At 47.9% G+C, this 23,867-nt stretch overlaps 11 protein-coding genes across 11 annotated transcripts; 4 read left to right on the top strand and 7 right to left on the bottom strand.

Moving 5' to 3' along the window:
- Positions 1-469: 469 nt before the first annotated feature.
- Positions 470-2,342, bottom strand: SPPG_03957 (uncharacterized protein). The gene is made up of 5 exons (XM_016752204.1): positions 1,962-2,342; positions 1,780-1,861; positions 1,623-1,694; positions 1,485-1,567; positions 470-1,425 (listed from the first exon to the last, which is right to left on the bottom strand). Exons 1-5 carry the CDS (start codon positions 2,049-2,051, stop codon positions 574-576), a joined length of 1,179 nt encoding a protein of 392 aa, XP_016608892.1. The 5' UTR covers positions 2,052-2,342; the 3' UTR covers positions 470-573.
- Positions 2,141-3,530, top strand: SPPG_03956 (uncharacterized protein). Its single transcript, XM_016752203.1, has 2 exons — positions 2,141-2,717; positions 2,788-3,530. The coding sequence occupies exons 1-2, from the start codon at positions 2,382-2,384 to the stop codon at positions 3,274-3,276; spliced, it is 825 nt and encodes a 274-aa protein (XP_016608891.1). The 5' UTR covers positions 2,141-2,381; the 3' UTR covers positions 3,277-3,530.
- On the bottom strand, positions 3,279-7,955 carry SPPG_03955 (uncharacterized protein). The gene is made up of 12 exons (XM_016752202.1): positions 7,469-7,955; positions 7,224-7,353; positions 7,028-7,150; positions 6,689-6,970; positions 6,533-6,621; positions 6,356-6,470; positions 5,798-6,297; positions 5,395-5,731; positions 5,096-5,330; positions 4,620-5,032; positions 4,451-4,551; positions 3,279-4,393 (listed from the first exon to the last, which is right to left on the bottom strand). The coding sequence occupies exons 1-12, from the start codon at positions 7,817-7,819 to the stop codon at positions 3,554-3,556; spliced, it is 3,516 nt and encodes a 1,171-aa protein (XP_016608890.1). The 5' UTR covers positions 7,820-7,955; the 3' UTR covers positions 3,279-3,553.
- Positions 7,956-8,082: 127 nt separating this feature from the next.
- On the top strand, positions 8,083-9,037 carry SPPG_03954 (uncharacterized protein). The gene is made up of 6 exons (XM_016752201.1): positions 8,083-8,124; positions 8,194-8,287; positions 8,355-8,390; positions 8,447-8,547; positions 8,612-8,687; positions 8,761-9,037. The coding sequence occupies exons 1-6, from the start codon at positions 8,086-8,088 to the stop codon at positions 8,847-8,849; spliced, it is 435 nt and encodes a 144-aa protein (XP_016608889.1). The 5' UTR covers positions 8,083-8,085; the 3' UTR covers positions 8,850-9,037.
- On the bottom strand, positions 8,944-11,821 carry SPPG_03953 (threonine-tRNA ligase). The gene is made up of 10 exons (XM_016752200.1): positions 11,682-11,821; positions 11,516-11,597; positions 11,230-11,445; positions 11,038-11,164; positions 10,709-10,973; positions 10,499-10,645; positions 10,328-10,426; positions 10,174-10,269; positions 9,880-10,113; positions 8,944-9,817 (listed from the first exon to the last, which is right to left on the bottom strand). Exons 1-10 carry the CDS (start codon positions 11,784-11,786, stop codon positions 9,056-9,058), a joined length of 2,133 nt encoding a protein of 710 aa, XP_016608888.1. The 5' UTR covers positions 11,787-11,821; the 3' UTR covers positions 8,944-9,055.
- Positions 11,822-11,930: 109 nt separating this feature from the next.
- On the top strand, positions 11,931-13,342 carry SPPG_03952 (ribulose-phosphate 3-epimerase). Its single transcript, XM_016752199.1, has 6 exons — positions 11,931-12,112; positions 12,191-12,264; positions 12,346-12,377; positions 12,438-12,498; positions 12,563-12,697; positions 12,768-13,342. The coding sequence occupies exons 1-6, from the start codon at positions 11,991-11,993 to the stop codon at positions 13,013-13,015; spliced, it is 672 nt and encodes a 223-aa protein (XP_016608887.1). The 5' UTR covers positions 11,931-11,990; the 3' UTR covers positions 13,016-13,342.
- On the bottom strand, positions 13,154-15,360 carry SPPG_03951 (uncharacterized protein). Its single transcript, XM_016752198.1, has 6 exons — positions 14,934-15,360; positions 14,463-14,860; positions 13,942-14,374; positions 13,719-13,880; positions 13,324-13,653; positions 13,154-13,264 (listed from the first exon to the last, which is right to left on the bottom strand). Exons 1-6 carry the CDS (start codon positions 15,312-15,314, stop codon positions 13,232-13,234), a joined length of 1,737 nt encoding a protein of 578 aa, XP_016608886.1. The 5' UTR covers positions 15,315-15,360; the 3' UTR covers positions 13,154-13,231.
- Positions 15,361-15,388: 28 nt separating this feature from the next.
- Positions 15,389-16,405, bottom strand: SPPG_03950 (uncharacterized protein). Its single transcript, XM_016752197.1, has one exon. It carries the CDS (start codon positions 16,208-16,210, stop codon positions 15,653-15,655), a length of 558 nt encoding a protein of 185 aa, XP_016608885.1. The 5' UTR covers positions 16,211-16,405; the 3' UTR covers positions 15,389-15,652.
- A 68-nt stretch (positions 16,406-16,473) lies between these two features.
- On the top strand, positions 16,474-18,371 carry SPPG_03949 (protein disulfide-isomerase domain; the record flags this gene model as incomplete). Its single annotated transcript, XM_016752196.1, has 8 exons — positions 16,474-16,692; positions 16,764-16,817; positions 16,882-16,993; positions 17,056-17,106; positions 17,170-17,297; positions 17,362-17,569; positions 17,632-17,745; positions 17,813-18,371. The coding sequence occupies 8 exons, from the start codon at positions 16,474-16,476 to the stop codon at positions 18,259-18,261; spliced, it is 1,335 nt and encodes a 444-aa protein (XP_016608884.1). The 3' UTR covers positions 18,262-18,371.
- Positions 18,273-19,403, bottom strand: SPPG_03948 (uncharacterized protein). The gene is made up of 2 exons (XM_016752195.1): positions 18,581-19,403; positions 18,273-18,515 (listed from the first exon to the last, which is right to left on the bottom strand). The coding sequence occupies exons 1-2, from the start codon at positions 19,146-19,148 to the stop codon at positions 18,385-18,387; spliced, it is 699 nt and encodes a 232-aa protein (XP_016608883.1). The 5' UTR covers positions 19,149-19,403; the 3' UTR covers positions 18,273-18,384.
- A 266-nt stretch (positions 19,404-19,669) lies between these two features.
- SPPG_03947 (uncharacterized protein) lies at positions 19,670-22,933 on the bottom strand. Its single transcript, XM_016752194.1, has 5 exons — positions 22,514-22,933; positions 22,017-22,404; positions 21,736-21,947; positions 20,208-21,669; positions 19,670-20,143 (listed from the first exon to the last, which is right to left on the bottom strand). Exons 2-5 carry the CDS (start codon positions 22,397-22,399, stop codon positions 19,888-19,890), a joined length of 2,313 nt encoding a protein of 770 aa, XP_016608882.1. The 5' UTR covers positions 22,400-22,404; positions 22,514-22,933; the 3' UTR covers positions 19,670-19,887.
- Between the last annotated feature and the right edge of the window lie 934 nt (positions 22,934-23,867).

Raw genomic sequence — 23,867 nt, 5'->3', positions numbered from 1 at the left:
GTTCGTTCCCCTTGCACACGGCGCGCGAGTCAAGATCATGTAAACGCGTGAAGCGAGTCATTTGTTTATCTTGATTTTCCCACGGTCCTCCCCAAACGAGATGAAGACGAATATCGTACGCACAGACAGCACAAGATGTCAAGTACTTGCTCTGCCCAAGAATACGATAGTCTACTGCAAGGTCAGGTATGCAAATCACTCATAGACAAAGACTCCTATGCGTTTCATCGGCAAGCTGTACCTAGATGCTTACCCCATGACGTTTGTGGGCAATCGCAGAATAGCCAGCAGTGCATGTTACTCCTTATCTCGGTGATGTCCTGCGTGCTACTAGGTATCTACTCTGTATCCATTCAAATTGTAGGACTATGCGGTGCTCGACACCGTCTCCACCAATGGCTCACTAAAAAGGCTCAATACTGCCATAGAAAATGCTTTGACTAGCATGCGGAAAAAGGCATACATTCGTTGAAAAAGTTTGAAGGGCGCCAACTACTGGCTCCGCTGTTGCTTCTTGCACATTAAACCTTTTGTTTCGCGATATGTAAATACAATTGTGGGCAAGCAAATGAACTACAGATTATCTGTACTACAATCCGTCAATGCGTCTTCTCCATACAAGCTTGTCATGATCATTCTCGTCGTACCATCCTTGCGCTTGACAAACGCCCCAGTGGAACTTGCAGGGTGAAAATTGCCATCATCCTCAAAAACTGTCTGGACATCCCAGTTGTTCTGATCATCCTTAGCCACCTTTCCATCGTTGATACTGCGCTCCTTGATTCGTTTCACAATGCTACCACTTGGACCAGCTCCCCATTTTGCAAACGCTACGAGTGCTAGCGGCTTTGGATGCCCAGCAATGGTCACATCACCCGTTGCCGGATCCAAGTCCAAATTGTCGGTCACGAAGCCAACATCCACACTACTGTCGTGCTCCAGACTACCGCTCCGATCAACACGGTAGACGCTTACTCGACCGGCCAATGACTCTGACACATACATGCGCTTCTTTTCATGATCCAGTGTAATTCCGTTTGCGTGAACCAGTCCGGTAGCAACGACGCTAGCTTGCCCATCCGAATAGTAGACAACATTGGAGAGCGGGAGCCCCAAATACGTTTCGAGAGCATGAAGAAAGCCGCTTGGGAATCCATGATCGTTGGTCACGTAAAAGGTGCTATCATTGACGACGGTGATACTGTTCGGAGTTGTGATGAGTGGATGTGAGATCGTTCGTTCATGCTTGAGTGTCGCGTTATGTAGATGAACCGAGAAGATCTCAATGGAAAACCCGACATTTGCCAAGTTAATGGCGTAGAGAAGTGTCGTTTTATCGGGAAGGGTATACAGGGAAAGTCCGAGTGGGTGGAACTCTCTGACAAAGTCCGGAGTAGAGAGTCGTTGCGGTTTGTGACTTGGTTCCTGAGATTATTGTTGTAGTTACTTCTTGTAAGAAAGGCCGTGCACATTTAAAAACTAACGTTTACGTCGTATGCGTATAGTTCTCCACTTTTTTGAATTCCCCCTTTTGGCACGATACCCATGACCGGATTCCATTGGCGACCTACAACTGCCGTTTGGTCTTCTCATTTGCGCAAACTACAAGGATATGTACTCACGGTTCGAGTCGCAGGACAGGATTGCTATTCCGCTTGATCGATCTATGACAACATCCTCACAATTTACCAGCCCTGAACCAAAAGGAGACGACTCAGTTCCGTGTGTGCCAGGAGTCCATCACCAACGAGCACTGATGGCCTATATGATCTGCTATACCTTTCACTTTGTGACACTCCCCTGGACGGACGTTTTTGATAGTGTACCGCAACCCTGATATGACTATCTTTGGCCACAAAACCTTGCGTCCCGAGGATACGAGGTCTGCAAGTTAGTGATATGTACAGGGCGAGAAAACATCAAAGCTCTCAACAGTGGCCTTCTCTACGAGAAGTGCGTACATTATTCACAAAATAAGCCAGTATGACTGCCCAGAAAACTGTGCGCCACTTAATGTTGGAGAGAGGCCTCAACTTTTCGTATTCCGGCATATTTCCTCTGGTACACGATGGTTTTATTATTTAAAAGCCTGGTGTCGTTTGACTGGCACGCAACAAAAAGTAAACGAGAAAGCTGGAGTCGGGAGAGCGCACCAAAAAATTTAAAGATCGCTCGTTTAAACGGGAAGCTTCGTCGTGCTGCACAAACTTAAACACCCACGGCGGTTAAGATGGAAAGCCACGACGGTCATATTGGAAAGCATTGATATGCCCGAGCAATTGTTGTTTTTCCTCTTGACAATGGTATATCATGCAACATCCGTTATAAAAGTCTGTAGTGACAATCTTGCAAGATAATAAGAGGTCCGAACTCGGTGCGACATGCCCATGTCCGAACGTGTCGCATTTGTTGAGCATAATGCTCTTTCCAACATTTACACTGTAACGAGGCACAAGTGCAGAAGGATCGCTACCGTATCGCAATTGTTGCTCACAGACCATCATTGGCTAGGAAAAGGTCTAAAAAACGCCAATCTCACCACATTCACATGCAAAATGGTCCAGATCGTAATTCCTGCGACGCAATTGCATCCGCAATCCACAAACGGCGCATCACCAAACGACTGGATAATGATCGAACTACAGGGCACCCTAGCTGCTGACGGCTCTGACGACATGGCGGGTCTGGAACTCGGCAAAATAGAGTTGAAAGCCAATGTGCGAGTTCATAAGTCCAATTCTTACCCTGATACTGCCCAGGGCAACTGACAATTTCCGCTTGTTCCAGGGAATACCATATCTTTACATTGCCAACCACAAGCTTGAAGGTCAACGTGTAGAACTCAAAAAGCCGCTCGCTTTGATTCGTAAACGTCGAACGATGGGAGGAATGCAACCGCCGGACGGTGTCCTAGATACCATGGATGGAATAGAACCCAGTGCGGACCCGTCGATAACCTCCCAATCAGATTCTTTCCCCTCCCTCCCTCCACCTGTCCATCTAAACCTCTCCCTATCCTCCATTGCCTCCGACCCATCGCTCTCGGTAGAGAATGTCTCACTTGCAGATCAACCAAATAACTATAGTGAAGCCACCGCCGATCTGCGACCAGGAGGACTTGTAGGCGAGACTGATTCCCATCAAGCCACTGAAGCGTTGGGGCAAGCAGAGTATGATGTTGTTACAATAGTGCGCTATAAGTACTTGTTCAAATCCCGACCAGACTATGTACTAGAAGAGAAATACCGTGGATTGACGGATTTTGCAAAGGGGTGAACGCAAAAAGTAGACAAGGCTCAATCTGGACGTGAAGCTGTAACTCCATTGTATCTAACTTGCATATAGTAAATAGACTAGGTAATACGAGACGAGCTCAGGGATTAGAATTTGGATAGGAGGACTATTGCAGCAAACATCATGCTCTGGCAAAACCTCTGCGGAAAGCCGACTTCGTTGTCGAGCGAGATCTTTCTAGTGTTTCTACTTTTTACAACTCACTTTCTGGGTATACATACAAACAAAAATCGCCGTCAGATATCAAAGTCCTGGCTACTTAAGTCAATCCATCCACATCCATTGTGTCTTCGGGAGCACTGTCTGAGTTGGTGTGATCAAAGGCATCTACATATGCATCTTGTACTGGCAGTTCATCGGGCCAATAGTAATTGTCCTCCTGCGCTCCAGGCTGCTTGCGATTACGTTCTCCATCTTCCTCCTCCCAGCTGCCGATGCCACTGTCGGAGCTTGCCTCGGAACCTTCCGTACTTCCGTTGACTCCGGTATGCCATTTCCAGCCATTCGCCATTTCGCCATCTTCAAAGTTCTCGGGAGATAAAAGACCGTCCGCATGATCATCCCACATACTTACACCTGTGCCAATTCCCAACACTCCATCATCTTCGTCCCATGTCCATTCCGTATCATCATAATAATCGCTGAGCATTTCCTTGCTGAACCGCTGTGTTGCAGAAAACAGCGAGCGGGGTCTGATAGAAGGCAGATCCGCGGGGCTGACATCACCATTCGCACCATTTGGAGGTGATGACCGAAACACGTCGATACCGGTATTCCACAGAGCATTTGAACCAGTCGAATCTGGCTCATACACCTCGTGCCGCAGCCATTCCTCATAGTTTTCCATGAAATTCACGTCCAAATCCAAATGATCATGGTAAGCAGGATTTCGGACACCGGAGGTTATAAAGCGCACATGAGAAGTATCCCCATCATCGTAGCTGACACGGCGCGAGAGGGATAGAATCAGATCGAGTTCGTCCACATGCGAATCGCTGTCCTCCCCGTCCCCAGGCGTCGGAGCGCTACTTGAGAACAGACCTCCGTAGCGATTTTCATGGTAGGATGAGATCAAAAGACGCAGGCCCTGCTCTTGTGCCTAGAAATAGGGATTAGCCGGATAGAGGAAAAGAATCTGTAGATCGGATGATTTTACCAATGCCTCGTCGACATCCACGTCCACATCACCAGAGAGAAAATCATCCTTTAAATAGGGACGCAAATGCATGTAGATAGCTGTAATGACCTTCATGTTACCTAGTGACAGCATCCAACCATATATGAGGACTGGAGCCGATCGCCACTTTACAGAAATAAGAACTCACTTGATCGCCACTTCTTTCCCAAAAATGGAATTTGACTTTTCAAGAGTTTCAAGGCATAAAGCTGTAATCCAACGTGATGGACTTTCATGACTCGCTTTAAAACAGCGGAGGCCTTCCATTGCACCAAGGCTAATACACGATGCGTCTTAGATTTTGTGAGCTTTTGCAGGATGCGAAGTAGACTGATTGCGGTGAAGAAATTGCGGAAGCAAGAAGGGGTTCTTCTGTCCGTAGAAACTGATGCTCTACGAGAGTTTGACGTTGATAAGTTGTGGGTGCTGTCCGAAGAATCTATGCCATTCTGTGCAGTGGAGGCGGCGCTCAATTGACCATCGCTCGACACATCCATGGCATCTACGTCCGCGGAAGTGGCCCTGTCGATCTCCTTGTTTGCTTGGCAGAAATGGAAAAAACTGACGCACCGAATGTGTAAGTTCAACCGCTATCAGCTATATAAATTTGAAGGTCGTGCTTACTTCAATTCCGCCGGTTCATCTCTAGCTGACAGCCAGCCTGAAGCCATTCCATATGGGGGTTGCTGGGCCCTCGATCCAGAACTTGGCGCATCAGGCCATCCACTTGCATCATGGTCTGAGTGCGTTGGTGAGGGCGCGGGAGGATTCTGCAACCATGTACTGAGCATCTTGAGGATCAAAATGGCACAGTTATTATCGACCAAAAGCTGTGCGATGTATTCAAATTTGAGGGCGTCTGTAGATAGACTGTGGTCAAAACAACACTTGGGTACGTCGGGTTCACTCATTGGCACACTTACGGTGACACTTGGCAGCTTTCAGCAACAATAACAAAATTGCAGACACGGCCTTTGTAACCACTTCCTTATGCCGGTTAAGATCCACACGGTCAAAATACTCCTGTTTCTGCTCTATCGTCATTTGCGAGAGCGGGATGTCCGTAGTCCAAGAGCTTTTACCCGCATCGGGCGAAGGTAGCGAGGGATTCGTGTCTTTACCAGTTCCGTTGATATTGGTTCCTTCGCCCTCTTGCTTCCCAGGTGCTCCGGAAGAGTTTACTATATTACCGAGATTAACGTAATAGAGGAGGCGAATAAGCATTCCAATGTACGTCCCCATATTTGGTAAGATATGACGCTGATATCAAGAAACCATGAGATGAGCCACGGCTTTGAACTGTATCCAAAAAATAGGCATACTCACGTATAGCAATTCAACCCGTTTGAGTCCTGCAGAATCTTCTTTCCTAGCTCTCTTTCCCCCGCCCCTAACCCCAGGTCGCATTGCTTGTACGTCCCGTTTACGCTCGCTGCCAAGATGACTTATCGAGTCGTCTTCCATTCCATCCATTATATCCGGATTTCCTGTGTCATCATCATCCCTCTGCTTTCTGAGATCTTCCCTTTCCATACGAGCTTTCTCTTTGGCAATTTGTACAGAAGATAGGCTGATGTAGTTATGCTTGCGATATAGCTCAACGCTTTCCTGAAAAGCACGTGGAAGAAGTTCATTTGCATCGGTAAAGGGCTGAATTAGGGGTGGCTGCTGCAATTGTCGTCGAATACTAGTGGGTAGAGGCTCCGCCAATCGCACTCCCGCTGGAGATATTGACTCTACGCTGGGTGTGACATATGTGGGGTATCTGGTTGCGGTGATAAGATGGTAATTGTGGTAATCCTGGGGCGTTGACTTTAGAAAAACATCTGTTTATGGTGAGCATATTCATGAAGTACAAAAGAAAGCCTCTCACACGATACCTACTGTCTGATGGTGAGCGGGGTAGGCCTTCTATTGCCCGTGAAGCGTTCTTCAAGTCCTTCAAACGTTTCGTGTCCCCAACCGAACAAAGCAGCACTTTCCACAACAATAACAAGAGCTGGAGCAAGAAATGTTCAGTAATGATCGACCCTGGTCGTTCCACAACCCAACATATCATACCTTTTTGACGGGATAATGCTTGCGGTTACCCTCCGCCAATTGGGCAACCAAGCTAAAAAGATACCCAGCCATTGTTGGATTCACATCCACTACACGATACGTGATCATGTCGATAAGTTTGGGTCCGATGTTATACATTACTACCGCCATACGTACTGAGTTCATTAGCCAATCTCGGATCTTTTGCATTCACCTCAACCATGAGGCACAGAAGACTAAGGTACACAGAGGTCTCTCCGTTTGCTAGGTCCATGGCGACTTGTCTTTCAGCTGCTGTCACTTGTGGGTCGGTTACTCGCGAGATTACATCAAGCGTATTCGAGACCACTTTCACAGCTCCAAAGTAATATTCTAAGGCACCCAGTTCAAAAAGCAGCTTATTGTACTCTCTGATATTGCGCAGCTGTTCTTCTTGCCCTGATGTTTCAGCAAAAACACCTACGTGTGGTGGTTAATGCGAAGCCAGATCATTTTCTCACACATCCACTCCCGTACCTTGGGCAATGTAAAGAAGCTTCTTCGCGGCCGTATAGCGCTCTTCCGGGTCTCTGAGCTCGAGTCTTTCGAGCAGTAATGATATGTAGTCGCGTCGGACTTTGGCGCTTGCGGATGCCCACTCTGATAGAACGCGAACGTAATAAGCGGCTGCTACAGACAGTTCTTGAGAAGCAGGCACACCATTTTCCCATACCACTAGCAAAATCCGAATGAAAAAGGACTTTCCCTTCCAGGATGTGTGCTTTGTCTTGATAATTGTAGAATTCATTGATTTCATTTTCGATAGAATCATGATCGGCATATATAAAATCGTACTGCGGCGGCTAAAACCGTCATCAAACGCTATTTAACACAAGGATTCTCGTTTGAAGTAGATTCGAAGCCTTATGTCTGAAAACCAAGGACCGCAGCAGAGCATAAACAAATTCACCACATTACCTTCCTTGGTGGTTCGCCACCATGCATCTTTCTCAACGAATTCTCTCTGGCCCGTAAAAGTCGTGATTTCAAATCAGATGTATCAGTTAACGTTGAAGTCGACGTTCCATTTAACAGCTGCGTATCCTCGGTCAACCCTTCTGTGGCATCGGCGGGCGACGCGGCATGCTCGCCCTGCTTTATATCATTTAAGGAAGGGAGCGGAGCTGAGGGATCAAATGGAGGCGGCGGAGGAGTGGGTGGAAGTGGTGGGGGAACTACACTGTGAGCATTCTGTAGTGTCGTGTGAATTGGCCTAGGAGCAAAGACGACCGGTGGAGGAAGACTAAGGGGCTTGCGCTCCACGATCATAGAAGGGCGTACGAGAGCCAGCGTAAATGAACCTTTCCTTCACAAATAATGGAGATTGTGATGTGTGTGCGGCTGGAAGGGCCTGTAAATAAGCGATCTCGTTCAAGATGGTGTCGGCGGTAAGAGAAAGTGACAAGGTCATGTAAGCTTCAAGCTGATCGGTGTTGTTTGGATTGAATGCATTATAAGGTAAATGTTATCCGGTTCCAATCTCCTCATCTGACGTGATCGCCATTGGTTTGCTAGAGTTGCCAAACACCGCCAAGATGGATCGGGTATCACAACTACAGGAGCTCCTAGACAAGGTACTATGTCTGTGACAGTTCAGAGAGAGCTTGTGCGTTCTTACTGACGGCGAAACTTGTATATTGTAGACAGTTCAAGACTTTGCTAAGGCGCTGGGGAGGTTGCAATTCGAGACACCGCCAGTTGCTGTAGATCTCAACACTCCAGTAACCTTCCTTTCAGGTACATGCAATGCAATCTTGTTGTTTTTGATATTGATTGCGGTGTCTTAACCGAGTATCGCACGCAGAGGAACAACTCCGCAGCAGCCAACAAAATAAGACAGGTTGAAACGTTATGAGCTGGCGCTGTTAACCTTTTCTGACTCTTAGCGTCAATTAGCCTTTATCCAGGAAACTGCAAAAGATATGATTCTCTCAGTTAAGGCTATGGACTACCTCATCGATAATCTACCCGCGATTAATATGACCCAAGACGACCAGGTTAGCGTTTGTAGATCGCGTCACAGTGTCCTTGTAAACTGACTTTCATTGGCGTCCCTTTTAGAACGCGCGATTGCGGGATTTAAACGAAGAGAGTAAAGCGGCAACGATAGAACTTCAGGAAGCGGTGGACGAAGCTGGTAGGATAGCGATCGATCGAATCTTTAGTAGACATCAGCTGACAGCATCTTCCATGTGTCTGGCGAAAAAAAGCGGAAATACTAAGGGAAATCAGAGATACAAGAGATTTCCTGGCTCGACAGAAATCGCTTGTAACAGATGATGATGGGGCTGGTAGCTAATACCGACGGCGTCACAAGTCCTCTTACTTTGTAAATATCGGTCGGTCATGTAAATAATGGCACAACGCCCGCGAAAAGTAAACGGAGATCGAAGGCGATTGAACAACGGCGGACCAGTAGTACGCGTACTCTTTCTTTTCTATGTAAACAATCAAAACTATCTTCAAATATCATCACAATGTATCGAATTCCATCGCTGCATTGGTCTAGATGATCTGGTTTAGCGACTTGCTTTCCTCTAGTGCTAGGAGCTTAGGAATCACTTCATCCAAAGGCACCACCTGCCCTTTCCCTCCGAGCTCACGATCGTCCCGATTACGGCAGTTTACAGTCCGCGCAGCCTGTTCTTCCTCACCGACAACAAAGATGAAGTTATACCGGGCCATTAGATCCGCCCGAACAATCTTCTTCTTAAGAGTGAATTCACTTAGATCTGCCTCCGCATTTAATCCCTTCACATGCAGCAGCTGTGCTACTTCGGCCGCGTAATCATTATACTTTGGAGCGACAGGAATGACCATCACCTGCTTTGGTGACAGCCAGAACGGCCACTTGCCAGCGAAATTCTCGGTCAAAATGGCAATGAATCTCTCAACGGAACCCAGGATAGCACGGTGGATCATCACAGGCCGCTCATATGTCATGTCTTTAGAGCGGTACTGCAGTTCAAAACGTTGAGGAAGTTGGAAGTCGAGCTGCAACGTAGCGCATTGATGCTTTCGACGAAGCGCGTCCGTCATGACGATATCAATCTTGGGACCGTAGAACGCACCATCTCCCGGATTTAACTCCCACTTTTTACCAAACTTAACGAGAGCCTCCTCCAAGATTTTCTCCGCCTTGTCCCAGGTTTCAACATCTCCCAGATACTTCTCCGGGCGGGTGGAAAGCTTCAAGTAGAACTCAAAGTTAAAAATACCATAAATGTGTTGCAGAAACTCTAGGCAACCGTCGATTTCGTCTCCAAGCTGATAGAGGAAGCATGAGCACCAAAACATTATCCACTTCCGAATTGACCTAGCAGTTCTACCTGGCTTATTGTACAGAAAATGTGAGCATCATCCTGCTGGAATCGTCGGACACGAGTTAATCCCGACAGAGCTCCCGATGCTTCGTTTCTGTGCAGCACACCAAAGTCGGCCAAACGCAATGGTAGCTCACGGTAAGATCGCTCTCGGTGCTTGAACATCACGCAGTGCCCTGGGCAGTTCATTGGCTTCAAAGCCCATTTCTCCTTCTCGACATCAAGAACGAACATGTCCTCCTACAAAGCATATGAGATGAGAACGGAGTCAATATATGTGAAGTAGTGGAGCTATTTTACCGAGTAGTTCGCCCAGTGACCACTAGTTTCCCATAGTTTCGTATTGTACATATTCGGGGTGATGACTTCTTGGAATCCACGTCTTCGGTATTCGCCCTTTCCAAAGGTCAATATTAGCGACAGAGCTGATCTAATCTCTTTGTAAGTTCCTCACCTTTTGAAGTTCCATGAGTTTGTTGTAGATTTTGGCACCAGCTGGGAGAAAGAAGCAACTTCCTGGGCTAAGGTCGTCAAAGAAGAAAAGTTCTTGCTCCTAAAACCGTGAGAAAAAAGTGCGTAAGTGAGACGCCAAACCCTTTATGTTCAAATATCGTATATCATCTACCTGGCCAATCTTACGGTGATCCCGCTTCGCCGCTTCTTCCATGAATTCCTTGTACTCTTTCATTTGCTTGTTGTCCGGGAATGAGATACCGTAAACACGCTGGAGAGAATCATTCTTCGCATCGGCCAGGAAATAAGACGCCGAGTTCTGAATACTTGGGAGGTGAGTTCACTGCTGTCGAGGATGGTAAATTACGCGTTTATTCTCTACCTTAGTGACGGCAAAAGCCTTGATACGCCCCGTGTGCGGGATATGCGGTCCGACGCAAAGATCGATCAATGGGCCGCATCTATAGACGGTGGTCGAAGTGCCATCTGGGACTTTGTCTTTGATAAAGTGCTGCTTGTACTTGTTGTGCTTAAACATTTCGAGTAAAGTTTCCTTCTCTACCACCAGCCGCTCGAAAGGCTGCTTTTCATTAATTGCCTTTTTGGCTAAGGTTTCCAACGCGGGGTAATCAGCAGCATTCACAGCTCTGGAAACCCGTTGAATGTTCGTCAATAGAGGCAAGTATAAAACTCCAACCGAGCCAAACATACCCGTCCATGCCCATCTCATAGTAGAAGCCTTGCTCAATAGGAGGACCCAGGCAGAGATGGCATCCGTAGTGAAGTTCGCAAGCTTCCCCCAGCACGTGAGCAGATGAGTGCCAGTAGACTTTCTGTCCTGTTCACCGCAGCACGTGTAAACATCAGGCGTTACTGAAAGCAAAACCAAAACTCATACCCTACCTTCATCATCGTCAAAGGTCAGAAGTTGCAATTGACATGATTGCTCCAACGGTCTGGGTAAATCCCACAATTGCCCGTCAACCTTTGCAATCACAACCTTTTCTGATAAAGATTTGCTGATTGACTTGGCAATATCCAATGGCGACGTTTCCCACGACGTTCCTGAGATCTCTTTCCCGTCGGGCAAGGTGATTTTGATGTTTTCACGCGGCATTTCTGGGCGTACAGAAATGGATATAAGTATTCAGCTATTTGTTGGACGACAACCATGCATTTCTCCAATTACTTGAGACTTTTTCATCGTATTCCTTCTTCAACCTTTCAAACATGTCGATACGCCACTGGATGTACTCCGGTGGTGGGGTGATCTTGCGGGTTGGAAGGTACGGTGATCAGCCTAACGTTCAGCGCTCGTCGCTGCCGACAGGCAGTGTCCATGGCGGCGTACTCACCTCAAGCGAGGCAGCATCGCCCCCTTTTTGTTTCTTTGGATTCGCAGCCTTTACAGCAAGGTCCTTCATTTTCTGCGAAACTTCCCCAACGCCGTTGCTCGCCATTTTGTACAAAAGGCAAATTGCAAGTGGGAAACAGCTACCAGCAGGCGTGGGGAAGATTGCTGACCGCGTTTTGTCGTGCTGTGCCATTCTTGTTACCATGGCTTCCAACCTCATCTCACAGCAGGCAATTCTCTCATCATGCAATTTGGGCATTTCTCATTTCCACTGGCAAACCTGTTTATTGATTTCATTGTCGTTTGAACCATGGCACCGCAACCGAAAATCGCCCCCTCAATGCTGTCCAGCGACTTTGCGCAATTAGCCGCCGAAGCGAAGCGCATGATTGACTATGGTGCGGACTATTTGCATATGGACGTCATGGACGGGTGAGGGAGTGGCATTAAGAGCAGCCTGGTTGCCTTATCTGGTATGCGTCTGCTCTACTAACAGCTTGCAAAATATAGTCATTTTGTACCAAACTTGACTATGGGACCCCCAATTATCAAGAGTCTTCGGAAGCACACGGATGCTTTCCTAGGTAATGTCGGCAAAAGACAGCTACTCCATGTGGAACTGCAGACAAAACGTTGCTAAATGACCGTAAACTTTCTGACGACAGACTGTCATCTGATGGTATCAAACCCAGAAAAGGTTGTATCTCCGTAAGAGACTATGAATTCAGTTTGGCTCTGCTCACTCTGCCTTTCCAAGTGGGTCCATGACTTTGCGAAAGCTGGCGCCTCACTCTATTGTTTCCACATTGAGGCAACCGGTCAGTATGGGTCAGAACTGTTGTAGATTAAACAGTCTGATTCTTTACCATGGTCTGCCCGTAGATGACGCTTCTGGTTTGATCGATAAGATCCACGCAGCGGGAATGAAGGCCGGTCTAGCTGTGAAGCCAAAAACGAAAGTGGATGTAGTATTCCCTCTAGTAGAAAAGCTGGACCAAGTGTTAATTATGACTGTCGGTACGTTTCGTCGCTACAAATTATCATCTAGCAGCAACTTGTGCGGGGCCCTAATGTAATGGATGGTCAGAGCCTGGCTTTGGAGGTCAAAAGTTTATGGAAGACTGCGTGGAGAAGGTCAGGATTCTCCGTAGCAAATATCCAGAACTGGACATAGAAGTCGATGGTGGACTGGGCCCTGATACCATCGACAAGGCCACTTCCGCTGGTGCGAACGTTATTGTTGCTGGTACCGCCATTTTTGGTGCCCCATCACCCAAGGACGTGATATCCATCCTCAGGGATAGTGTGTTGAGGAACGTTACCAACAAAGCGTAGAAGAGAACGATGACGACCTTCCTGTACATGGCTATGATACATTAGGTACTTGAGGGTGGGTTCGACTGGATTGCCTAGCCAAGCGGCCCCATCCATTGTGGTAGGCAGGGGATTGAATAACAATGGGGATGTAGAACGGTTGGAAAAGGCATGTCGCTGTATATACTGTCAAGTTATTTAGCCCTGTCTAACAGGAATATACAGATGCAAACAGCATCATATTTCATAGCACAACCAGAAATTCGTGTACTACAATGATGCTAGAGGTCAAACTAACGTACTGCGCGACCCTTGTGCAGTTGTCTTACCTCGAACTGAATATCACCAGCCACGCTTTCCAAGCTTCTCTTTTCAAATCTTCTCTCCTTTTCCTTCCGCCTCATGCGTCGTGTCACTGTTTCAGGCATGTTTGCAGTGTCTTCCTGAGTCCCCGGCGCTTTCCTGAAATCCCATGCGAGTAAATACACATCCCCTCCTTCATTCTCTACTGTACACATCAAAAAAGATCCCCGGGCATCAAGTGTGAAATCTGTAATCACTTCGTTAGGCCGTATTGGATAGCCAACCGTAGATTGGAAGCTCAGAGACTCCGATAGACGGTATAGCAGTACCCCTGCATGAAGGTCCCACACACATATCTAGGAAACAAACAGCTGCTAGTTTAGTGGCATGCAAATACTGGACTGGCTAGCACTATGCCTACCTCATGACACCGCACGCCTCGCGAAACTAGGATATTGTCATACATTGCCAATACGGTCGGATAGTGTGTGGAATCATATTCTTCCCGATGATGTTGTGTGGGTTCGGACAATGTGTGTCGCAGGGTACCGTCGATTCGCGATATAACTAAGAATACGGTGTTCTGAAATCTTAGTGTTAGAGCCTTCCTCCACTACCACATCTCCTGACCCGCCATTTTATACCTCAAATCCGCACACAACAGTGTCTCCCCACACGGCAATCTTCACCTCCCGGGTAAGGACAGTCGGATCTACATGTTCAAACTTCCTCACATCGATCCTCGTCAGTCGAATCTTGGCCTTTACATCCCACACGTCAATAATATTATCATTATTGTAGCTAACGAGAATGTTTTCATGTATTGCGCAGTCAAGTACATCCACACCGCCAATGACATGGATGCAATCAAAGGTTGCTAGATCCCAAACGCGCATAGTGTTATCTTCTGCTCCGGTGACAACAAGATTGCGCTGGTTGGTTGTTAACGTGACAAGCGGAAGGTTATGTCCCTCGAGAAAGGTTGGGGTATGCCCGTCGACTTTGCAGACAGCCAGATTATGACCCGAGATCCAACACATGTAGGGGCCGCAAAGTCGGAGATTGACCGCATAACCACTGGAGTAGGGGCCGCAAAGTCGGAGATTGAACGCATAATTACGGTTAGCTTGCATTATTTGGATAATGACAGTTTAACCATGCTCACCTTCCAGCTGTGGTCGGTTGACCGCAATGCAATATATATCTCCTATTCTTCCGAGCATAGATATCTTTCTTCTCTTCCACAAGCTTCTGCCGCCTAGGGCGCGAGTCTAATTCTGTCAAATCGGCAACCATACGAAATCTGTACTGTCCTGTATACAAATTATGTCTCTCTTCATATATTGTTTTCCAGTCAGGATTGTCCGGTAGAAAGTAGCCGCATAGGCGTGCGTCGGATGGAGACATTGGTATGCCCCAAGATTGTGCTGTAAGGTGTCGCCATAGCGATTGGGAGTAGTGCTTAATGAGGGCGTGGATCTTTCGAGAACATGCTTCAAAGGAGCAAAGGGAAGGGGCATCCAGGTTTCGACTGATCGTGAGAAGAATATCATCCGGTAGGTTCTACGAAATAGCAACGGTTACACGTACGAAACTCCACTTTTCCAGTACAGAAAGTAAAACTCGATTAACTTACTGATAAACATATTCTCTTTCCTGGCATTTTCAACGTCCTCCGCCCGCCCATGCTCATGCCAATACAAGGTCCATTTGTGAGCGGACTATTGACCGCAGTCAGTACTGCCGCATCCCGCTGATTATGGTAAGCTTCCGAAGCCGTTATCCAGGCAGCTCTGGCATCTAATATATTCAGCAATCGTGATATCCTTTCTGACTCTGGGCTAGAAAAATCTGTCGTTATTGAACGGAGATCGCGAATGAACCGGGATTCGGAAATTTCGGAAAATGGCGTTGTTGGGGACGTTGAGGAGGTCACAGGTATTATTGGGGACGGGGGTTGAATGGAGAACGAGTTCGAACGAGAGTATGGCGTCTGGGGAAGGTGATTCATTGTCATTTTAGCAGCGAAAACGGCCGTACCGGGTCGTCCGGACGCCGTTGGCAGAGAGCACCTCGACTATGACCGCGGCCCACCATCCCAGTCCATGGATCATGTGACCGTAGAGCAAGCTTTCATGGCATCTACAATCTACATACAAACTAGAACTGACAGTGAAAAGAGAAAAAAAAATCGTATTTGCAACATATCCATCCCCAATACTGCAGCATCGTCAAATATCAAATATCAAACCACCTGTATCAAAAATTCGGGCACTATCTAAGCCGCAGGATAACAGCAAAAACATTATTTGTACAAAAGAATATTATATATATATCGCTCTCAGAGCAGCCGCCCTATGGATGATATGCCGGCGGTGGGCTGCTGACTCGCCGCGCTGGAGACGGTGCTGCAGGGACGTCAAGAGGCGCCAATGGATGACTGGACCGGCGGTCAGGTTCGTATTTCGGTAAATTCTCGTGCTCGACGTCGCTCTCTTCCCCTTCCTCCTCTGTCTCATCGCTCTGCGCATGGACTCCAGCTTCTTGAGACTCTAGATCCCAATCATTCTCCAGCATGGGCGGGCCCGTCACTGAATTCTGCCGCCTTCGTCCATTATATCCAATCGTACCAGCGACTGTAAATCCTCCAGGCCTCAGCGCAGATCGATCCGCTTGTACCATCGTCCCGCCCAGACGTTCATCCATACGATCGCTCATAGACTGTATGAAGCTCATTGCATGCGCCCGTCTTTTGCGGACGGCATATCTCGTGAAGAAAAAGCATAGAAGAAGTGTGAAAAATACCGCGGGAACGGTAATCCCCAGTATCACAATAATGTGCTGACTCGTTTCTGTACCCGGACCCCAGCCTTGGCCGGAAGGGCCGTCCGAAGGAGGATGATTATCTGACATGCCGGCCTTTCACAATGACCAAGGCACGCCAGCCTTAACAGTTATCCGACGGAGCAGAGAAGCGAAGCGTTCTGTAGAAAGAAGAAACGGAAAGTCGCTCGTCGTTGTCGTCCTTAGTTACTGTTCATGATGGCAAAACCCAGTGTAAATGTGAGTTTTAGGAAAAAGAACATATCTCGCCAAGGGAAAAACAAAAGGGGTGGTCAACGGCGACGCCCTATCGCCGCGCGCTCCACATCCTCAAACAGGTTAGATTACAACGCATGACTGTGCCGCAATACGATGGCACCGATGAAAGGCAGTGCTGTTGGAGGCTCTGGGACCTTCCCACCTTTGAGGATTTGCACAAGATGAAGGTGACTGGAGCGCTGGTTTGGCTGCTGGGGGTGGTGCTTCCAGCCGCCAATGCCTTGTACTCGTCAAAGGACGCTGTTATTCAGTTGAATCTGAAAAACTTCAAAAAGGAGGTGCTCGACACGGAGGTTGGAATTCGTAGATCAGCAGATTCGTCCCCACTCGATGCACATGGTCTAAGGTAATTCAATTGTTCCAGCATGTGGTGATAGCAGAGTTTTTTGCTCCGTGGTGTGGACACTGCCAAAGATTGGTAAGTACAAGTTATGGGACGCCTCCGAGAACACTTCAAGAGGAAACCTCACACAGTGTGCAAGGTGCCCGAGTATAAAAAGGCAGCAGAGAAGCTCAAAGGACTCGCCAAAGTGGTTGCAGTCGACTGTGACGATAAGCAGAATCAGCCTCTGTGTAGCCAATATGGTGTTCAAGGTTCGAACATTGACCTTATTCTATGCCGGCGGTCGGACGTATGACTGATGTGCTCGACCAAGGCTTTCCCACTATTAAGATATTCCCTGGTGGTGTAAAAGGGTTACCACAAGGTAAGAAAGAAATTTAGGTGCCTCGCTGCGAGTCTCCTCATCATATTGTTTTCGGCTATGTAGATTACCAAGGTCCGCGAACCGCCAAGGCGCTCGTTGATGCTGCTATTGCAAAGATCCCAAACAACGTCCTTCAGATTGGAGGTAGTGGAAAACGAGGAATTGAATATGACGCATTCCTAGCGCAGCAGGTTCGTTATTCCATCCAACATCGCAGTGTGGGTAGTTGGTGACTCAAATGGGATCCGCAAATAGGCCGGAGAACTGGATAAAGTGATTCTTGTGTCCCAAAAACCATCAACGCCACCACTATACAAAGCTCTGTCTACCGAATATAAGAACCGCCTCATCTTGGGAGAGGTCAAATCTTCAGCAAAAGACATCATCGAAAAATTGAACGTGACGAACATTCCCTCTGTCATTTTGATCCCCAAAGATTCCGGTCAGCCTATCCTCTATGAAGGTGAATCAACGTAAATGCGCTATACTCCTACTGTTTGAGTGCTCACAACTTTGTTTTTCAAGGGCCTTTGAAGCATGCTGGTTTGGTGAAGTTCTTGGACAAGTATGCGCTAGCAAAGAAGGGCGCACCATCTGAAAAGAAAGCAGGGGAAAAGTCTTCAAAAAGCGAAGCAGAAGGTAAAACGATTGTTATCATACAGGACACTACTATTTCGTTTGTGAATTGACAATACATGGATGGCAGTACCGAAGCCGATCGAGGTAACATCTCAGTCAACATTTGATGCAGAGTGCGTCGAAAAGTCTGGCTTTTGTGTCCTCGCCTTCTTTGCCGTCGAACCAGAATACGAGGAAAGCGTCAAGGAGCACACTAACAACCTGTCACTACTTGAAGACATTGCCAAACTCCACCCAGGATTCCGTTACTTGTGGTTTAACGCGCTTGATAAGGGAAAGAACTTTATGCGCACGGTCCAAATGAGCGACTCATTGCCGGGACTAATGGCCTTCAACGGAAAGAAGAAAGCATACAGATTACTCACCGGCCCTTTTGACAAGGACGCGATCAACGAGTTTCTGACCGAGGTATCAAATGCAAAGGGGCGATTCTTCAAATTGGATGTGCTGCCTAATTCGATAAGGACCCTTATTTCGAAGAGACGATACGTTGACCTCCACTATGTCGCGACATAACAGGAAGATTCAGAAATGAAAAACTCCAATACGATATATTGGTATATTGAAGTTTCATGTAAGGGAGAAATGTCCCGAAATGTTCAGTAAAAACAATCTATGTACAGATGATTCCCTTGTCGTCTATTGCTCCTTCACATTTCCAGGAGGGTAAAACGGAACAGGTAAGGAGTCTGGTGGATATGGGTCGGGTAGGTGAGTTTTCTTATGAGCGTGTTCACGGTGTTGCACCATTGAAAGATACGTTCCCCAACCTGTTACAAAACAGAAAGTTTAGATTGACTTTGACATTTGCCTATTGATTCTGGCAGCCACTTACCCAATCCCAAAATGTTGACGACCAAAACTCTACATTTTAATGGCACAAATCTAAAGTTAATCGCAAGAGCAGCAGGCCACACTGCCCAGTTGGCTTTGAGTGTTGGCCACAAGTTGGATTGCAGTCTCTCCTGTATCTGTGGTCTGGTGCATCCCTCCATGTACGAGTTGCACACAAAAAACAAGGCGGTGAACGGTGCCGCGGCCAACAGCTGATCCATGGCCACCTTTTTCAAACTTGTGGCCATATCCATGCCCCCTCCGATCCTCCGATCCAAAATTTTGTACCATCCATGCGTCAATGGCGCACCGATAAGCATTCCATAAACACCTAACCGGAGTGTTCTTTTAGGATCCCATTTTTTGTGTTCGGACGGTGAATCGATGCGTTGTGCAATAATGTCTCCTGCAACGCCGATGGCACCTGCCGAGAGGGATTTTGTGATGAGGGGTTTCTCCTCGAGTAGCTGCAGGTAACGCTTCCAGGCACGAGTAATGGGCTGAAAACCCGGACGGGATGTCGTACGGTTCAGAAAGGCCGATGCTGCCGTCATTGTGGTTGGTGGCATGACTGCTATTCCCAAGCGCGCAACAATAAACAAGGCGACAGACACAAGAAAAAATAAAAAAAGAAAACCAGACGCGGAAATTCAAATCTATTCTTAAAAGCCCAAGGGAAATAAAACCAGGACCTGTTCGCCTTTATATAAGTCTTGTCGATATACACGAACGATAACCCAACTAGCCACTCTTGACAAAGTCGACCCTCAAAATCATGACGGAAATATTCACAGCCTCGTTCGACAGATTCGGCCCCACTTTTCCATTGATTATCGGAGGGAGGGGACGTCACTGCTTACGCTATGAGATGATGCTTGGAATGCATTATAATCTGGATGCATCAAATAACCACCCTTCACGTGCTCTTGTTACCAAGGATTGCTGACGTGATGCGCGACGCTTTCCGTGGGACACGCGATCTGGTCAAGTGCTGGTGCTTCGTCTCCCACCGAATTCCATACGGCCAACAACAATTATAAGCTGACCACTTTTGCGCAGATGCCAGATATAAAGGAAAAAGAAGGAAAAATGCTATTTTGTACAGGAAACCCTCCAACAGAGTCCACAACCAGTGTGTGATACCTGAATGTCCTGCCCCATCCATAAACACAAAAAAAGGACTATACATGGAATTAAAAAAGAAAAGAGAGAGTCATAAAACTCCCTTCAAATATAAAGATGCCACAAATTTATGACGAAAGAAATTGCGTGTGCTTCTGTCGCGTTCACCTCAACTCTACGCAGATACTATGGCTTTGTGTATCCTCCAACCGAGGTCCATTCCTCAGACAGCGGTCGAACAGCTGATATGGGGGTTCCAGGGGCTGGACATCCTGGTGTGGTCGTTGCAGCACGCTCAAAACCCTCACGATAATCTGGTTGGGCACCGCCCACTGCCGGGCTAGCAAGAGGTGCACGACCGCCGCCGCCGCCCCGTCCGACTGAACCAGTTCGCTGTTTGGCGATGCTACGTGAGTAGCGAAGGCCGCAGGCGTTGCACAGACTGAAAGCCCAGATGAAAGGTAAGACGAAGAATGTCAAATGGGATGCCTAAACAATATACGTACGTCTTTTGCCCACTTGGACCTCGGCGCCACTCGGGGCTTTCGGTAGTAAGACAGCTCTCGCAAACCCTAGCCTTAATTTCCTTCTTTGGGGCGGCATACGGTCGTCCCCCAAGATCATCCGAATATCTACGTTCTCCCCGTTCTGGGAATATGCCGGCATGTGAAAATAGCTGAGCACGATGTCCTTCAGGAACCTGACCAGCTGGTACATCCCATCCATATGCCCGCATCCGTCCGAACTCAGAAGGAGGGTAGTACGCTTTTGGGATGTGCGCATGTGCTGGTCCGGTTCCTGAAGATCCCAATTTTTCCCATTGCGCGTACGCTTGTGCTAGAGTTGATGAGACATCGCTTCCAGAAGGCTGGGAATCAGTCTTGCGATTTGGGTCGTCGGGTGTCGCGGAACCTTGCTGAGTAGGAGACGTTGGACGGTGCCCGGATTTGCCAGAGGTTAAGCCATACCAATACTCATAGTAGCCGGGGGGCATTACCCCTGATCCATACGAATCATGCGGAGGCCAGCCTTTCCCTCGACCTATTGCCTCAAGCGGACCCCGGCCATGGCGGCCAGACAAGTAATCGTATGGTCCAGGATTCAGCACCCGACGAGCCTCTGCATCTTCAATCCACCTTCTTGTCACCTGTTCTAAAGGCACGAATACATCTTCCCCGGGTGCTGCATTCTGGCGACCCGACAGAGAGCCGGGGAAATTGTGGCCAGATTTTGCTGCGGATTGAAGAGGGCCCTGTGACGACTGCTTCGCTTTTTCCTTGGCGCCATCCAGCAGTTCTATCTTATGCTTGTGTTCGTCTGCCCACTCCTGTGTCTTCGCTGGCGAATCAAGGAGAAACTCCAAAGTGTCTTGTCCTGGTTCACATTTTATGATTGGCCCCAAAGTTTGCGTGCAAATAAACAGAACACTCCCGTAAGGAACAACGACGCTTTCAACTTCTATATAAGTGTCATGTTCAGATTTGGCTGTTTCCTGATCCAGTACGCGCATGCGATGCTGCATATAGAATAGGCTACTTGTGCAGTGCAGTTTCTCAACTTCTGCTGGCTGAAAATCCACATTCTCCTTCTTGATGCTCGGTTTCGCTGTCCGCTTTTTCTTTAGCATGCCGCGAAATCTTCGAGCATCGTCTGGATGCATAGTTTGACTCGGCAAGTCAGGCTCCCGAACGAACTTCTCTATATCCGTCTTCAATATTGACGAAAGCCTGCCTTTTGGATATGCGAAGAGGAGGCTTAGATCTTCCGAGTCCAACACTTGGATGCAGCGTGATTTGGAGGCAGCCGGATCAGATTCCGCATCTAATGTTCGGGAACTTTCAGCAGTTCGATCCAATTCCTCAATCTTCTTCAACATGTCTTTCAGGCCCAACCCCAATTCCGCAATCTCGTTCGCTGACCACCGGGCTTCACCTTTCCAGGATTCCGCGCAACGGGCTCCTCCGTGATCTATAGTGGTATGGTCAATCAGTCAATCACAAAAGCAGTTGGCAATCAATTGACAGCAGATTGTACCTCGTCCAACATGGAAGAAAGCGAGTACGCATTCCTCATTAATTGCATTTACACCAATGTCTGCAAGAATATAGTCATCTTCTCTATGGAGGAAGTTTAGAGTGGGCTCAAGTTTGGGAAATTCCAGTGCTTCTTGAAGGGAAAAAGGCTGCAATCGTAGAGCGTAATCAACCTGCCGGGCGCGATCGGCGAACGGATGTCTTATACGGCATCTGATTGAAGAAAGATATGGCTTGATATACTATGATCAGATGATATATCACAAAGCTTACGAGCCTAACCTTATGATGCTCCCCTGTAAAGTTCGCAAATCCATAAAGCAGCGGAAATCTCTTTGAATTAGGTGTGCATCAGCGGGATGAAGGAAATCGAATAGGCTTTGTCCTAACAAAGAGTCGGCCGACATTCCCGTCTGAGATACCCGCTCCTTCAGCGACGTGGGTAAATATAGAAAGCGCAGCGACTGGTAGGAGAGTAGCGTCCAAAAGCAAGGAAAAGAATCTGGCGCACGGCCCAATGGCGTTGGGCCGTCTGCCGATTCTGCTGGCTGTGGAACCATATTATCTAGGTGCGTAGATTCCAAGCCTTCCATGGGTGAGTTGAGGGGTGAGTCGAGAGGTGAGTCGGGTGGGGATGATGTTGGGGACAATAATGGTGACTCCATGGCGCCTGTGATTTTCAGCAGTTAAAATCCTCTCCACACCAGCAGTGCATGTATTGCCACAGCGCGAGCGCCCGAGCTATAGAGTAATAAAGATATTCTGTACTGGCTGCTTACTTGTGTGTATTATGGATATCAACGGTTGTTCACAGCGGAATCGAGGAAATGAACGACGGGAGGGCGGCAGGGCGCTACTGGAACTCTCCACGTGGGAACTGACTCTGGACTTTACCAAGCGCAGGACGGGGGCGGACAGTTTTTATCCTCTCTCAGTGCTGCCAGTTAATGGTCTCCGTAATTGGGCAGCAATGGGTTTGCGGGGGTCGCAAGGCAGACTCCCCTACTGTCCTTCCTTGGCAGAGTGTCAAGGCGATTGCACCAGTTGCATAAAGACAAAGGCGCCGCGCGAAGCCTGCGCTCAGACCGGCTGGGAGCAAATGCCAAAAGTTCGCTGCGGATGCAAAACTCTAATGTTAAAGGTAACCCACAGACTGGAAGCGGGGTGGTGGTAAAAGGCAGGGGTGCCAAAGGATACGCGTTGGTAATGAAAGGGACAAAGTCGATCAGCAAACGACTACCTCCGGACGGGGGGGTTCCAAGGCCTAATTTGGCCACTCTTTCACACTCAATGGCCGGTGAGGAGCTGGAGGTCTCGAGAAGGCGGAAAGATAAAGCAGACTGCACCCAAATGTATCGCCCGCCGATCTTGGATGGAATTTACATCAACCAGCTCGCTGTACCAAGGCTTCACTTCATCATGCTGACCCTGAAATATTGCAAATCAACAAAAGGGGATCTGTGCTTCTCTTCTCAGAATCATCAAAAACCAACCCGACACCTTCTTCTGCGACTCATCATCTTCGATTGTTTTAGTCACATGTGGGTGTTTGCTAGCGCCGCTGCTGCAGGTCAATATGCTTGCTTTCAACTGCTGCCTTCAGTTTCCAACGCCATGTTCCCTGTGGCTGCTTTACTCCAGCCCTTCGTCATGGATCATCAGTCACATTCCTTGGGATATCAGATGGGAGCTGCAGTACTCCGTTAGCAGGTTCATATTAGGTACAACTGCTCTGAATTAGCAGTATTAAACCAGGACTCTGCACAGTGATGATACGAATTCTTCGAACTGCGCCAAGAGCCATTCCATTTGTGTGATGAGCTCATTCCGCATCTTGTTTATCGGTCACCTCCGCGGTGGACCGTGTGCGACATACCTATAAGCAGAACAACAATCACCGAAAAGTGGATAGACACTGTCGTTGGATTGTTCTTGTCAGACCTCCATCAGAACCGGATCTTTGGAGTGAAACAGGCCATTTGACCCATATTTACTCAATACCGCTACAAAGGCACTGTTTGTCGTACCCGACCTCCAACGCAGAAATTTGGGCGTGCGTAGGTTACAGAAGTGCTCTACCTGTTTGTGCTGTATCAAATCTGGAATGGTACGTACAGTTAGGCTTTCCTGCAA

Source organism: Spizellomyces punctatus, assembly GCF_000182565.1.
Source record: "Spizellomyces punctatus DAOM BR117 chromosome Unknown supercont1.6, whole genome shotgun sequence".
NCBI lineage: Eukaryota > Fungi > Chytridiomycota > Chytridiomycetes > Spizellomycetales > Spizellomycetaceae > Spizellomyces > Spizellomyces punctatus.
Note: the sequence above shows the minus strand (reverse complement) of the source record. Positions and strands in the feature narration are given on the sequence as shown.

Bases quoted from the DNA above. Each gene is read 5' to 3' on its own strand.
- SPPG_03957 (XM_016752204.1), bottom strand. From the start codon at position 2,051: ATGCCGGAATACGAAAAGTTGAGGCCTCTCTCCAACATTAAGTGGCGC. The intron at 1,568-1,622 runs GTGAGTACATAT...CGGCAGTTGTAG, and splicing joins CCTGTCCTGCGACTCGAACC to GTCGCCAATGGAATCCGGTC. The intron at 1,426-1,484 runs GTTAGTTTTTAA...CAATAATCTCAG, and splicing joins TATACGCATACGACGTAAAC to GAACCAAGTCACAAACCGCA.
- SPPG_03956 (XM_016752203.1), top strand. From the start codon at position 2,382: ATGCCCATGTCCGAACGTGTCGCATTTGTTGAGCATAATGCTCTTTCC. The intron at 2,718-2,787 runs GTGCGAGTTCAT...CGCTTGTTCCAG, and splicing joins AAATAGAGTTGAAAGCCAAT to GGAATACCATATCTTTACAT.
- SPPG_03948 (XM_016752195.1), bottom strand. From the start codon at position 19,148: ATGCCACCAACCACAATGACGGCAGCATCGGCCTTTCTGAACCGTACG. The intron at 18,516-18,580 runs GTAAGTGGCTGC...GTTTTGTAACAG, and splicing joins CGTCAACATTTTGGGATTGG to GTTGGGGAACGTATCTTTCA.
- SPPG_03951 (XM_016752198.1), bottom strand. From the start codon at position 15,314: ATGACAATGAATCACCTTCCCCAGACGCCATACTCTCGTTCGAACTCG. The intron at 14,375-14,462 runs GTGAGCATGGTT...CCCCTACTCCAG, and splicing joins CAACCGACCACAGCTGGAAG to TGGTTATGCGGTCAATCTCC. The intron at 13,265-13,323 runs GTAAGACAACTG...GCATCATTGTAG, and splicing joins CTGGTGATATTCAGTTCGAG to TACACGAATTTCTGGTTGTG.
- SPPG_03947 (XM_016752194.1), bottom strand. From the start codon at position 22,399: ATGGAGTCACCATTATTGTCCCCAACATCATCCCCACCCGACTCACCT. The intron at 21,670-21,735 runs GTACAATCTGCT...ATACCACTATAG, and splicing joins TTTCTTCCATGTTGGACGAG to ATCACGGAGGAGCCCGTTGC. The intron at 20,144-20,207 runs GTACGTATATTG...CTGGGCTTTCAG, and splicing joins GGTCCAAGTGGGCAAAAGAC to TCTGTGCAACGCCTGCGGCC.
- SPPG_03952 (XM_016752199.1), top strand. From the start codon at position 11,991: ATGGCACCGCAACCGAAAATCGCCCCCTCAATGCTGTCCAGCGACTTT. The intron at 12,113-12,190 runs GTGAGGGAGTGG...TGCAAAATATAG, and splicing joins CATATGGACGTCATGGACGG to TCATTTTGTACCAAACTTGA. The intron at 12,698-12,767 runs GTACGTTTCGTC...ATGGATGGTCAG, and splicing joins AGTGTTAATTATGACTGTCG to AGCCTGGCTTTGGAGGTCAA.
- SPPG_03950 (XM_016752197.1), bottom strand. From the start codon at position 16,210: ATGTCAGATAATCATCCTCCTTCGGACGGCCCTTCCGGCCAAGGCTGG.
- SPPG_03953 (XM_016752200.1), bottom strand. From the start codon at position 11,786: ATGGCGAGCAACGGCGTTGGGGAAGTTTCGCAGAAAATGAAGGACCTT. The intron at 10,974-11,037 runs GTATGTTTGGCT...ACGGGTTTCCAG, and splicing joins TATGAGATGGGCATGGACGG to AGCTGTGAATGCTGCTGATT. The intron at 9,818-9,879 runs GTAGAACTGCTA...TTCCTCTATCAG, and splicing joins TTTTCTGTACAATAAGCCAG to CTTGGAGACGAAATCGACGG.
- SPPG_03955 (XM_016752202.1), bottom strand. From the start codon at position 7,819: ATGATCGTGGAGCGCAAGCCCCTTAGTCTTCCTCCACCGGTCGTCTTT. The intron at 7,354-7,468 runs GTAATGTGGTGA...TGACGGTTTTAG, and splicing joins GTGGCGAACCACCAAGGAAG to CCGCCGCAGTACGATTTTAT. The intron at 5,331-5,394 runs GTAAGTGTGCCA...GTCTATCTACAG, and splicing joins GAAAGCTGCCAAGTGTCACC to ACGCCCTCAAATTTGAATAC.
- SPPG_03954 (XM_016752201.1), top strand. From the start codon at position 8,086: ATGGATCGGGTATCACAACTACAGGAGCTCCTAGACAAG. The intron at 8,391-8,446 runs GTTGAAACGTTA...AGCGTCAATTAG, and splicing joins CAGCCAACAAAATAAGACAG to CCTTTATCCAGGAAACTGCA. The intron at 8,548-8,611 runs GTTAGCGTTTGT...CGTCCCTTTTAG, and splicing joins ATATGACCCAAGACGACCAG to AACGCGCGATTGCGGGATTT.